The sequence below is a fragment of the Astyanax mexicanus genome, chromosome 6 (assembly GCF_023375975.1).
Source record: "Astyanax mexicanus isolate ESR-SI-001 chromosome 6, AstMex3_surface, whole genome shotgun sequence".
Classification (NCBI taxonomy): Eukaryota; Metazoa; Chordata; class Actinopteri; order Characiformes; family Acestrorhamphidae; genus Astyanax; species Astyanax mexicanus.
The window spans coordinates 50,880,710-50,895,306 of NC_064413.1; the positions used below are offsets into that span (position 1 = coordinate 50,880,710).

Genomic DNA, 14,597 nt, shown 5'->3' on the forward strand with positions numbered 1-14,597 from the left:
ATCATTCTACCTCACTCCAACCCATTTACCTCACTCTACTTGGCTCTACCTCACTCTACGTCATCCTACTTCACTCAACCTCACTCCACCCCTCTCTACCTTATTCTACCTCAGTTTACCTCACTCCACTTTGCTCTGCCTCACTCTGGCCCACTCTACCTCACTCTACCTCCCTCTACCTCTGACCCTGTGGCCTGGTTACTGCTTGTCCTTCCTTGTTAAAGATTGCTGAGATGTTTTGTCTAACACATCCAAAATGTAAGTAGTAGAAGTAAAAAATTATTAATCCAGTGAGGTATAAATAACCAAATGTTCTACTTAAGTAAGATAATGAACTATTTGTACTTTTACTTGACACCTCTGTGTGTAAGTACAAGACATGCCAAATGTCAAGGGACAGGAGCTTTTTTTCAAGTCCAATGACTTTTAGAGATCACCAGCTTCTCCTTGGACATCTCCTGTTTCATCAGAGTTCATCATACCAAATCATTAGAGATTTTCTGCACTGCAGTGTAGGTTTCTTTAAAATAATCTCTGTACTTTAATAGTGCGGTAGGACTGTCTGGAACATGGAGAGGTGGGGACGATCAGTAAGCAGGGTGTCTGAACTTTTGAATAATGGATTAGGCTGTATAGTGAGGGTGGGTGGTGTGAAGCTCGCTGATTAAATATGGGTCAGATCCTATAATCCGCTGTGCCATTTCCACAATCCTTAACAGTGGGGCTCAGTCATGCACTGTAGCAGTGCTTTATCACACAGGTGGTTTAAACACCTGAATATTTTGAGTGTTAAGTTAAGGAAGTAAAATAGTAATCAAAATGTTTTATTTTGATATTTTTGTAAGAGTTGTAGGTAATCTCATTTCATTTTTTTTCATGTTTTATGTGCTCTTATTTACTAAATCAGTTTTATTCTAGTGATAATTAAGTTTTTTTAATAGTTTAAACTTTAAACCATGCGATCTCCTTGTGATGATGTTGTAGGGGACTGTAAATGAGGGGGAAGATCTCAGAGAACTCTGGATTGGTTTTGGGTGGTTTCTGCCTTGTGGTAGGATGCCAGTCACCCCTCTAATAAGGGGCCACATCTGGACAACATCTGGCTTTATCTAGTGGCCACATATCACCGTTTATAGAATCTTGTACTTTCCTTACTCCACATTGTCAAGAAAGGACTCTTTTAGAAAGGAAATTTTATAAAATTCTTACAAAAGTGTAGGATAGATTACATTTAGAAGGATTTAACTTCCTTTACTTGTGTTTATTGCCATTGATAAGCCAATTTAATTGACTAGTTCTCTAAAATTAAAGTGTTTTTTCTAAAAAAGTGATGTAGAGAGTTATAGACTGACATGCCTCATGTCCTAGAACATTGAAACTAGTCTCGTGTCCAACTTTTGCCATGCCCTATGGAAGCCATTGAACCCTGCAATAACCTGTGATATATGTGTGTGGGGTCCTCTGTATTGAATGTGGATGTTCACATGGACAATTCTAGCTAGATGCTGCCGGTCACGATCATTACCACCACCTGCCCTGTCCTATGCCTTCTACGACTTATTCCCAGCACACAAGGAACACACGTTTAGCCTCACTTACAGGATAATACCTCACAACTTATACAGATTGGACGGTCCCAGGCTGTCCCTTGAAGTAACACTTCATGATCAATTTACATACTGCTATCCCATGACCTTTGGCATGCCTGGGCACAGTGTGTACTGAATCTTGTGTTTCGTTTCAGTTTAAGAATGTGGATGAAACTGAGCGGAAAAACTGGGACGCGTCTAACCCCATCCTGGTGGCGGAGGGGCTTTTCGCCTTCGCCAATGTGCTGAGTTACCTCCGCCTCTTCTTCATGTACACAACCAGCTCCATCCTCGGCCCTTTACAGGTAAAAAACACCTTCACCTGTTCTTATCAATTAATCAATCAATCAATCGATCAGCCTTTATTTTTACAGGGGAATACATTGAGGGTGACCCTCATTTACAATGCATTTACAGTTTAAAAGAGATTAAAACATTTAATAAAAAATTAGAAATAATAAGGAACAAAATAGTAAAAAATTAGAAATAAAACAATACAGATTAAAATTGATATTTAATATAAATTAATAACATATATGTGTAAAAAAAGACCATAAAAATTAGACAAAAAAAGTAAAAAATTAAAAAATATATAAAATAAGGAAAAAGATATAATAAAATATATAAGAAATAGTAAAAGTAAAGTAAAATGATAAGAATGATACAAAATTTTAAAATAAATAATAATGAACTAAGAACACAGGAATCAAAATAAAAACATAAGAATAAAAAATAAAAATGAATAAGATAAATATATAAATAAAAATTAATAAAACAAATTAAATATTTAAATAATAAATATCGATTCCAGGGTGCTGAGCTTTAGAGTTTCCTGTAGTGAATATAGTGCAGAGGTGTCAAAAACTCAAAGATGCATCAAATATGATATCATTTTAGGACTTCAAAGGGTTAAAATCTACATGATTCCAGATTTTATTGAATATAATAACAAATCTCATTACTATGGCACCTGAATCCAATCTTGGCATGTTGGAATGGGATGTTCATCAGCATGCAAGTGAGTAAGAGAACATGTGCACGACTCATTCCATCTCATTCCATGTTTGAGGAGTTTTCCACTCTCATCAGCCAGGAGCTGAAGTCAGAGTGTGAGCACGTGCAGGAAGGGGAAAACACACACACACACACACACACACACTGTTCTGAAGAGTTATTGGTGTTTATGGTATTAACAACAGCATACTGGTAAAATAACTGTCTGTAAACGAACAGCACTTAGAGTAGGGGTGGGACAATATATTGATATCCCAATATATCATATTGTTTCACTTATATTGTATTGTATCGATGCATAAAATCAAATATTCATATTGTTATTGAAACATAGGTGCTGTAAACTCCTCAATACATCCATAATTTCTGGTATTTGCTTATTTAACACGGATGTCGTAAAGTGTCATAGAGACTCTTCAGTTTCTGAATCAGTTTCTCTGATTTTGCTATTTATAGGTATTTATTTGAATAAAATGAACATTGTTGTTTAATTCTATAAACTACAGACAACATTTTTCTCAAATTCCAAATAAAAATAAGTCAAAGTGGTTTTTATTGTCATTTCAGCTATATACAGAGTACACAGTGAAACGAAACAACGTTCCTCCAAGGACCATGGTGCACATAAACACAGTGTAGACAGAACAATAGTGCAACAGTACAAAAGTGCAGACAGACAATACAACACCATACAGACAAAGAATAATAAATAACAAGACAGTGTGCAAATTTTGCAGTGTGCAAAAAGGACCAGGTGAGGTAGTAATTACTCTATTACACAGTGTGCAATAGAGTCCAGTGAGGTAGTAGGGTTTTTAGTGCTTTCCATTTTCTGGGGTAAGTGGGGTAAGAGTGTGTGTGCATGTACAGAAAAACCATCAGTTCAGTCTCTGCAGTTAAGGAGTCTGATGGCTTGGGGGTAGAAGCTGTTGCAGAATCTGGTCGTGCTGGACCGGATGCTGCGGTACCTTCTTCCCGAAGGCAGGAGGGAGAACAGTTCGTGTGAGGGATGAGTGGGGTCATTCACAATGCTGGCTGCTTTGCGGATGCTGCGGGTGGTGTAAATGTCCGTGATGGAGGGGAGAGAGACGCCGATGATCCTCTCAGCTGTGCTCACAATACGCTGGAGGGTCTTGCGGTCAGAGACGGTGCAGGTCCCAAACCAGGCAGTGATGCAGCTGCTCAGGATGCTCTCAATGGTCCCTCTATAGAAGGGGAGACGGGCCTTTCTCAGCTTCCGGAGGAAGTAGAGACGCTGCTGGGCTTTCTTGGCTGTAGAGCTGGTGTTCAGGGTCCAGGTGAGGTTATCTGCTAAGTGGACACCAAGGAACTTGGTGCTCTTAACAATCTCCACAGAGGACCCGTCGATGTTGAGTGGAGAGTGGGTGTGTTGTGCTCTCCTGAAGTCAACAACCATTTCCTTTGTCTTGTCCACATTCAGGTGAAGGTTGTTGACTGTACACCAGTCTGTCAGCCGCTGCACCTCCTCTCTGTATGCTGACTCGTCGCCTTTGGTGATGAGACCCAGCACGGTTGTATCATCGGCGAACTTGATAAAGCTGTTAGAACTGTGTTTTGCAGCACAGTCATGAGTCAGCAGGATGAACAGCAGAGGACTCAGGACACTGCCCTGGGGGGCCCCAGTGTTCAGAACCGGACTGACTGGGGTCTCCCCGTCAGAAAGTCCAGGATCCAGTTGCAGAGGGGGGTGTTGAGGCCGAGCGAGCTTAGCTTCCTGATGAGGTTCTGTGGGATGATGGTGTTGAATGCTGAACTGAAGTCTATAAACAGCATTCTGATGTAAGTGTCCTTCTCCAGGTGGGTGAGGGAGAGATGAAGGGTGGTGGTGATGGCATCGTCCCTGGAGCGATTGGGACGATACGCAAACTGCAGGGGGTCGAGTGAAGAGGGCAGTTGTGTCTTGATGTTCCTCATGACTAGCCTCTCGAAGCACTTCATGATGATGGGTGTAAGTGCAACGGGACGGTAGTCATTGAGGCAGGACACTGTGGACTTCTTCGGCACGGGGACGATGGTGGTGGACTTGAGGCACGTTGGGACAGTGGCGCTGCACAGGGAGACGTTGAAGATGTCCGTGAGAACATCTGTCAGCTGGTCTGTGCACTCCCTGAGCACTCTGCCGGGGATGTTGTCTGGTCCTGCAGCTTTTCGTGGGTTGACTCTGTGCAGAGTGTTCCTCACATCCACTGCAGTCAGGCACAACACCTGCTCGTCCGGCTTGGGCATGGTCTTTCTCGCCATCGTGTTGTTTTGTGCCTCAAACCGTGCATAAAAGTTTTTTAGGGCATCAGGGAGGGAGGCATCACGTTCACAGGACGGTGGCATTGTCCTGTAGTTGGTGATTGCCTGGATGCCCTGCCACATGCGCCGCGCGTCACCCGTGTCCTTGAAGTGGCTGTGGATTCTCTGGGCGTGTGCGCGCTTTGCCACTCTGATAGCTCTTGACAGGTCGGCTCTTGCTTTCCTCAGGGCCACCTTGTCACCCACTCTGAAGGCGGAGTCGCGGGTCCTCAGCAGCGCACGTACCTCAGCAGTCATCCAAGGCTTCTGGTTTGGGCGTGTGGTGATGGTCTTGGAGACAGTGACATCATCAATACACTTGCTGATGTAGCCAGTGACTGATGCTGCATACTCCTCCAAATCAACAGAATCGCCTTCAGTAGCAGCCTCCCTAAACATGTCCCATACAGTGCACTCAAAACAGTCCTGAAGGGCAGAGATGGAGCCTGCCGGCCAGGTTTTCACCTGCTTCTGAACTGGTCTGGAGCGTCTGATGAGTGGTGTGTATGTTGGAGTCAGCCACACACACGTGTGATCCGAGAAAGCGAGGTGGGGGCGGGGCTCCGCCCGGTACGCGCTGGGGATGTTTGTGTAAACAAGATCCAACGCGCTCGCTCCTCTCGTTGCAAAGTTCACATGTTGGTGGAATTTAGGGAGCACTGACTTGAGATTTGCGTGGTTGAAATCTCCGGCGATAATAAACAGTGCGTCTGGGTGTTTGTTTTGCAGATCGCTGATAGTCCGATAGAGTTCACACAGAGCCTCTTTAGCATTAGCACCAATGCTAGCGCTGGGTGGAATGTCCACAGCAGCTATTAGCACGTCGGAGAACTCCCGTACTAAATAAAAAGGTCTGCACTTGACTATCAGGAACTCCACCAGCGGAGAGCAGTGTTTGGCGACAGTCACAGCGTTGTTACACCATTCCGTGTTGATGTAAACACACACGCCTCCACCGCGGGTCTTCCCGGATAGAGCCGCGCTTCTATCGGCTCGGAACGCGGTTAGCCCGGCTAGCTGAATGGCGCTTTCCGGAATGTTGTCGTTAAGCCAAGATTCCACAAAAACCAAAACACAGCAGTCTCTGAACTCACGCTGGGTAGTTCGCTGGAGTCGGATGTAGTCCAGTTTATTGTCAAGGGAACAGACGTTTGCAAGAAAGAGCGATGGTATAGCCGGCCGGCTAGGACTAGCCTTTAGCCTCGTGCGGATCCCGGCTCTCTTTCCTCGCTTCCGCTTACGCTCGCACCGCTTGCGATGGCACTTCCGCTGGGCTCCGGCGTCAGGAAACACCGCGGGCTGGCGGCCTGGGTCTCTTAGCAGGCTAAGCTCAAGTAGCGTCTGCAGAACCTCGTCCGGTAGCGTGTTTTCTGGCTGGTTTCTCCACTGTTGCAGGGTCTGGCGGTGGTAGAACATGTGCACGGGTGTTCCGATGCACATATTTGCAGGAAATAAACGGAAAAAACGACAAATAGTAACACAAAAGCACCATTTAACGGACCCGGAGCGGCCGCTGCGTGTTAACGCGCCGCCATCTTGGGTGTGTTTATTTCTATTTTGTAATATTGTAATTTATAACATTTATCTGCAGAAAATGAGAAATGGCTGAAATAGAAAAAAAAGATGCAGAGCTTTCAGACCTCAAATAATGCAAAGAAAACAAGTTTGTATTCATATCAAGTTTTAAGAGTTCAGAAATCAATATTTGGTGGAATAACCCTGGTTTTAATCACAGTTTTCATCATGCATCTTGGCATCATGTTCTCCTCCATCAGTCTTACACACTGCTTTTTGATAACTGTATGCCTTTACTCCTGGTTGGATGGCTTGTGATCATCCATCTTCCTCTTGATTATATTCAGTATCATGATATAATTGTTATTATGAGATGCCCTGCGACTTCCCTGCAACTTTATGTAATAGCTCTGCCACTGCTGTGCAGGAGAAACGGCAGAGAGAGAAAAAGAGAGAGAGAGAGAGATAGAGAGAGAGAGAGCGACGCTTACACAACCAGCCTGAGATTTTCTGCAGCAAATCCGCATACAGCAGAACACAGCACTCCAGGCTAGAGCGATATTCACTGTGTGAACTCAGGAGACAAATGAAGAACAGATAGAGAGAACCGGAACAGAAGAAGAGCATTGGGGAGCAATGGAAGAGAAGAGAAATTCACAGAGCTTTATTTCTGAATCTGACAAAAGGAGAAATCTATCTAGTTATCAGGGAGGCCTCTGGGCATTACATCATCACGTATGAGCTGAAGGAACGGAAAATATGGAAAGTTTAAGGGGTATGAATACTTTTGCAAGCTTTTGGACACTGATTAACAGTGTACACATTCCTCATTCTGTATGTTGTGTTCTAAGAGAGAACAGAGCACTTTGAATGGAAGAGTTGTCAGTGTGAGTTGTCCACTGGTGGTCCGTAACCTCCCCCCAGTGGTTTTCCAGTGAAATTCTGGTTAAGGTTATTCAGCAGGAAAATATAAATCACTTCTGAGTAACTGTGTGGTCATTCAGCGCCGCAGTTCCACCCGCAAACTGCTTGTTTTTCTAGAGTTGAGCTAGAAATGAGTCGTTATACTGTCTGTTTAACCCTTAAATACTTAGACATTTGGAAATTGGACATTCTGCAGACATTTGTGTCTAATATTACCAGGGAATTGTCAGGTTAATAAAACATACAGTATTTATCTACCAATCATAAATCATCTACATAGCACTGGTCTTTTTCCTATCTATCTATCTGTCTCTCTGTCCGTCCATCCATCCATCCATCCATCCATCTGTGTGTCCGCCTATCTATAGTTTTTAATATGTACTTGCAGTGCAGACGTTTAGGGCACATAAGCCCACTATCTCATAAATAAGCATTTGTATACAGCTGCTGTATTTTTCGCACTATTAGGTGCACCTAAAATCTTTCATTTTCCCAAAAATTGACAGTGCGCCTTATAATCCGGTGCGTCTTATGTATGAATTCTACCAGTCAGGTTTAAAGGAGCAATAAAGCCACATACAGGAGTTTCAGAATAGTTTTTTCAGCGCCTAGGCTGCTAAGTGCTAACTCTTTTGCCATTCAGAGCTAAGTAGCCTGCTGCTAACCCTAGCTAGCACTGCTGGAGAAGCATTAGCATTACCCACAAACTATGCTAAGCCCTAGTTATCTCTTGCCGTTCAGAGGCAAGTATATAGGACTGTAGCCTAATTGTTTACCCTGTTAAAACAAGCTACATTGGATGAACCGCTAGCTAATATCGCCCTGGCCTTACCGGCACACTCAGGGTTTCTCAGAGCTAGCACTACAGGTTAGCTGCTAAAGCTGATGCTGCTGCACCCAGCCTTAGTAGAAATCTGGAAATCTAAGCTTACTGTAAATAAACAGAAGCGGTTTACTCACCCAAAAAGGGGAGAAATCTGTGTAGATTAACATCCAGCACTCATTTGACTTCTTTTTTTAAGAATTACAGTTTTGTTTACTTAGCTTAGCTTAGCTTTACAGGTCTCACCACCCAGAGGCAACACCTGCTGAATTAGAAGGAAAACATGGTGACACCACTTTTCCTTACTAGTGTTGCTTAATGCGCCTTATAATCCGGTGCGCTGTGTGCATGAAAATAGAACAGAAAATAGATGTTTGTTGATAGTGCCTCTTATTATAATGAGAAAAATATGGTACTTCATGTTGTACCCATTGCTGACAGTGTCAGCTTGTCTAGTCCATATAGAGAAGTATTTCCAATAAATTAGGACTGTTTGTAGCAGGGCACTGTCCCTAATGCCTAATAAATTGAGCTCTAGAGCAATCAAACTGTGGAATCTCTGGAATGATGGTGCTCTATCCCTGCTTTTGAGATTAATTGTGACGCTGCATGGTGGTTAATGTGTTAGTGTGTGTTGTGCTGAAGGTACCAGTGGATCAGATACAGCAGTGCTGCTGGAGTTTTTAAACACTTAGCTCTGAATCTGTTGGTTATCCTCTAGTCCTTCATCAGTGCTCACAACTGCTGGCCACAGGACACTGTCGGTGGACTATTCTCAGTACAGCATTGACACTGAGGTGTTTAAGAATTCCAGCAGCACTGCTGCTGCATCTGATTCACTCACTGTACCATCAGCTCAACACACACTAACACCTCATACCTCGTACACCACCACCGTGCTAATCAGTGCTACTCACTGCGGTGCTGAGAATAATAACAACCCACCACCCAAATAATAATAAGTAGTATTGCAGAAAAACAGATATAGAACTACAGTCTGTAATTATTATAGAACTACAAAGTGTCCTACATGATGAGATGGACATTTAGAGTGTAGAAACAAGGAGGTGGTTTTATGTTATGCGTAAACTGCGCATAAAATCACAGCAAATTACAATGTATTTTAAAATTTCTTTAAATTATTTATATTATTATTAGCTCACTGAAACCAACTGGATCTGTGGATTCAAAAGTTTAATGCATAGTTTTCGTTTATTATTATTGATTTATTATATTATATTCACCTTTACATTTATATAATACATTTTGTATTCAGAGCAACTAACAAGGATAATCTTATTACAGAAATGGGCCAATGTAGTGTTAGGAGTCTTGCACAAGGACTCTGATTGGTTCAGTCACCCAGGCTGAAAATTGAACCCCATTTCCCATGTGACGCGGTAGTTAGTTCGCTGCCAGGTAGTGGTGTTATCCACTGCACCACACCTTCCACCATATTAGTAAATATAAACAAATGCAAATGTTTGTAATTTATTGTTTAACTCCCTTTTTAATCACTTATGTAATTCTATTAAAGTAGTACGCTAGTAAGAACGGGGGTGAGGGGCTCTGACCCTGAGCATTCCAGCACAGCTGTTGGATGACACACCGCAGCCAAGACATCACGTCCCGCCGTCTGCTGCTAAATCACAGTGCTGCAGAACAGGCCTGTGAAAGATTAGCTCTGGAAACTGCTCTCCGGGGAGCTGAGTGTGACAGGGATATGAATCACGCCAGCGACGGCGCGCTCGCCCAAAAAACAGTCCAGCCGTTACAGCCCAAATCCTACTCACTGGACACAGCGCCGCAGGAATCTGCACCATCTGGAGGTCCCTGAGGACCAGTTTAGACACAACTGTGTTTAAAAACATTCATTTATCTAAATGAGATGTGCTAGCCTGGAGAATCTTTTTAAAAAACCTCCAAAAGCGTTTAATAAATTATATATAAATATAAAACCACCTACATCTAGGCCAGGAACCATTTAGGAACCTTCATTTTCTAGTGTGCTGATACATAAATTGGTTTACATTCTGCTGCACTGTTCTTTAAGTCTACTACATCACTTTAAACTCATATATTAAATAGATGTATTAAACACAGAGTGATCTATTTTAAGCGTTTATTTATTTTATTGTTAATAATTATGGCTTACAGCCAATGAAAACCCAAAAATCAGTGTCTCAAAAAATAAGAATATTATATAAGACTAATTGGTATTTTTATCAGTGTGGGCAGTGTGCCAAGTCCTGCTGGAAAATGAAATCCTCATCTCCATAAAAGTTGTCAGTAGCAGAGGGAAGCATGAAGTGCTGTAAGATTTTGTGGGAAAACAAAACTGCACTGACTTTAGGCTTGATAATAAAACACAGTGGATCAACACCAGCAGATGACATGTCTCTCCAAACCATCACTGATCATCAGTAAATTTTACATTTCATTTGTAAATCAAGGGAGCAGAGTCTGGAGGAAGAGTGGAGAGACACACAGTCCAAACTGCTCGAGGTCTAGTGTGAAGTTTCCACCAATCAGTGATTTAATTTTACTGAAAACATACATGAAAACATTTCAATGATATTCTTATTTTTTGAGATGCACTAGTATATATTATCATCCCTTAGTATAAGTACTAAGTTTTAAACTACTTAATACTAATTTTCAGATGCGTACATAGATCCGTATATACAAAGACAGACCCAAGTATCTTTAAATTTACTGATTAATAATAATGTGGCTACAAGAACACTTAAGTGCAGGGGTGTCCAAACTACGGCCCGCGTGCCATTTGCGGCCCATTTCCTTTTTTGAAGCGGCCCGCGAGGTATTTTAGAAATAGAATGAAAGGTGGCCCGCTGTTAAGCAGGTTTTTATAATGTAAGATTCAAAGTTTGAACGCTAGGTGTCAGAAGGGTGTGCGTTTTTAGCGCAGAAAAACGTGCCAAAGAGTCTAAAAGCGGAGAGAGTGCGCATTTCTAGCGCAGAAAAACGGGGCAAAGAGTCTAAAAGCGGAGAGAGTGCGCATTTCTAGCGCAGAAAAACGGGGCAAAGAGTCTAAAAGCGGAGAGAGTGCGGATTTTTAGCACAGAAAAACGGGCCAAAGAGTCTAAAAGCGGAGAGGGTGCACATTTCTAGCACAGAAAAACGGGCCAAAGAGTCTAAAAGTTGACATAATTAAGGAGGTTTATATTAAGAGACATCATGAAATTAAACATCAATTTGAAAAATCTTAGTTTACACAACACTGTCAAAGATAAAGATAGTAAGTCAAGTAAAATGGTGTGTAAATGAAATAAACAGGTAAAATGTATTATTTAAAATAGTATATTTCATTATTTGTTTTATTACAGAGTCTGTGGTCCGTGACTTCAAATATATTTCTCCTTCTGGCCCCCAACAAAAAAAGTTTGGACTCCCCTGCTTTAGTGCACTATAGCATAATAATGCTTAGTATACTTTAATCTACTTTAATCTACTTTTTTTTTACTAGGGTGTTCATAGCCAGTATGTAAACCTCATCCTGTGGAAATTTAAAATCTCTTCCCAAGAGACAAAACAATAAATGTCCACAATGCACTGTGCATGCAAGATGACAGAGTGCAGGATGGAGCGTTAGGTCAAAGCTAAGATGCTAACCATTGGAATTACCCATGTTTAAGCTGGTTTGTTGTGTTGCAGACACATCGACTGGGCTCAAATATTTAGAAGTTCATATAGGAACCAGCTGTAGTGCTTGTATGCAGTGGGGAGTCCAGAGAAAGCCAGTTCTTTGTGTTTTTGTGCTTGTTTATTTTGGTAAATTTACGTTAACCCTTTGTGTTGGAAAATTCCCCTGTCCTTCACACCTTTACTGGACTAACCAGTGTTGACAGGACTGGGCAGTGCTGGAAGGGGAGCTTTCTGGCCTCCAAGGTTAGTTAATGATACCACCCGACACAAAATAAATAGTCTTAGCACCAACATATTTGCTTTTCAACTATTAGTTGCTGAACCGGGTTGTGTTGGGTAGTCCCAAAATAAGTAGACACACAACTACAACAAACACCAGACCAAATATAGCTGCTCTGAATGGCTCTTTGGGAGGGAGAGGAGGAAACAAGACAGAGAAACTCTTTTAGTGAGCTTCATTAAAGTGTTAGTCTGAATTATGGACTGTAATTAAGGAAGCATCAGTATCCTGGACTGATATGTTTAGTAAGATAACAGCTTTGTGTATAGATTCTTCTCTGCCTTACAAATAGCTCAGACTGTTTTCTTAAGGTGTCCTAAATCCAAATCCAAATTTATTGTCACATCACTTCAGTATAAAGATACAGATGAGTGAGAAATATACAGTATTGTGCTAATTTTACAAAAAGCAGAGCTTTTACAGCACTGTTTGCCTTAACACATCTCCTAATCTCTCCTAATTTGAGTTTAATAGAGTTATTTCTAGTTCTCATCATATTAATCAACACCTTGTTTGGTAAATTGATAAATGTGGTAAATCAGGTGAGCTGCTGACGGAACTGAACATAATTATACACATGCTGGCTGAGGAGTATAGGGGTATAGCAGGCTCACAGGATATAGAAAACATACTTAGTTAAAAATGAGAATTCCTTGTTACGTTTTACTGCATGTTCATATGCATCTGTTCAAATCATATGTGGTGCTTTTTTCAGGTAAAACACTCCTATTGCTGAGATAAACTAATTAGTGTAATTTGCTTTGGTTCCTAAAACTTTTGCACAGTACTGTAGGTGCATAGGTCCTGTTTAGCAGTAAAAAAACAAAATATACAAGTAAAAATAAAAATATTTACAGGGTTTCCCCCAGGATTTCCTTGAAGGTGCGGTGGCAGGACCCCCCGGTTGGGAACCGATAATTTATATCACGTTAATGATATCACGATATAACACAATTACACATATTTCCAGTTATTTTCTTTATTTCCAACTGTCACTGAAAAATGCCCACTTAAAACAAAAAGTTGCAAAAAGTAGGTTTCTTTAAAATAAATCCTTATTGTTCTTTTTTCAGATACGGTAAACGTAAAAGTGTGCAACACAAAATGTTAAATTATACATAACAGAGGAGAAAGGGCACAACAGACATGTTATCTATATACGTTAAAATAAAAAACTATTAATTGTTTACGTTTAATCTAGCTGCTTGAAAACTTCAAATGTGAATGCACAAGACACAATACGAGACACAAACATTACAATTTTCTCACTGTACAGTATACACAATTAAACTTTATACAAAACCAAATTCAATTTAATATATTTAATATATATGTATTATTTATTCGCTCTTATCTGTATTAGGTATTTTAAATGTGAGAATGAGTAAATAAAATAAAAAATATTATTGAATTTAATTAAAAATTGTGCTTATTAAAACAGACAAATAATATCTTTAATCTTTAATTTAATTACAATAAAATGTTTACTGGACCGTGAAAACAAATGCATCACAGAGCTGTTCTAGGGTGCCTCTATTCTAGGGCCCTACATCCTTGCTTTATGACAGCTCCAGAAACAGAAACATAGCGTGATTTTCACTCCACCAGGTGAGTGAGCCTGAGTGGACACCTGCGTAAGTTGAAGCTGTTTAATCACTGTTTAATTCATCTCTCTCTCTCGCGCGCGCATTATGTTTCAGTCTCTCTCTCTCTCTCTCTCTCTCTCGCATTATGTTTCAGTCTCTCTCTCTCGCTATTTACAGGCGCGCTCTCGCTCTCTCTCTCTCTCTCGCGCGTTATGTTTCAGTCTCTCTCTCTCGCTGTGTCCTATACTCACACTCTCTCTCTCGCGCGCGCGTTATGTTGGCACTGCATGACTAACTACCGATTTCCACCCCCGAAGTTCAACACATGGCTGACGGAATTATTCCCCCCTAAATTTAGCTCCGGCAAATTTAAGACATTTTGGTTGAAATTTTAAGACAAAATAAGACTTTTCAAGGCCTTATTTGACAAAAATGAAATTTAATACCATTTAAGACTTTTTAAGGACCCGCGGCCACCCTGCTACATGTGCAGGACTGGAACACAGCTGTGCGTTTAGGAATTACGGCTAGAGAAGCCCTCACCTGTAGCCTCCCGAAATAGATGCAACATGCGAAACCAGCCGTGTTGTGTAGGCTACGTCTACAACATATTACCGATATAACCCTTGAACAATGTTCAACAACTTGTTCACAAATATAAAAAAACATCATTTCAGCGCCACATACCTCGGATTCAGTTGTCCAGTTTGACAGCCGGTGTCCTGTCGAGATGATCAAATTCCAGTGTCAGAAACGAGAGAGGGCGGGGCAACGCTGATCAAGCGCGGGAAAAACGCCGGGCTCCGAATTTTCACGAAGGGTGGCGGGGAAGAACGAAGGCGTGGCGGACCGCCGCACTGAAATGAACGTGGCGGAAACCCTGATTTACTTATAGACAT

The 14,597-nt window shown here is 41.5% G+C and overlaps 1 protein-coding gene across 1 annotated transcript in view; it reads left to right on the top strand.

Annotated features, from left to right (window-relative positions):
- trpc1 (transient receptor potential cation channel, subfamily C, member 1) overlaps positions 1-14,597 on the top strand; it is a 50,982-nt gene that overhangs the window by 28,940 nt on the left and 7,445 nt on the right. The window contains exon 9 of the mRNA XM_022662704.2: positions 1,745-1,894. Within this exon, the coding sequence (XP_022518425.1) occupies positions 1,745-1,894 (150 nt within the window). The remainder of the gene's footprint in view (positions 1-1,744; positions 1,895-14,597) is intronic.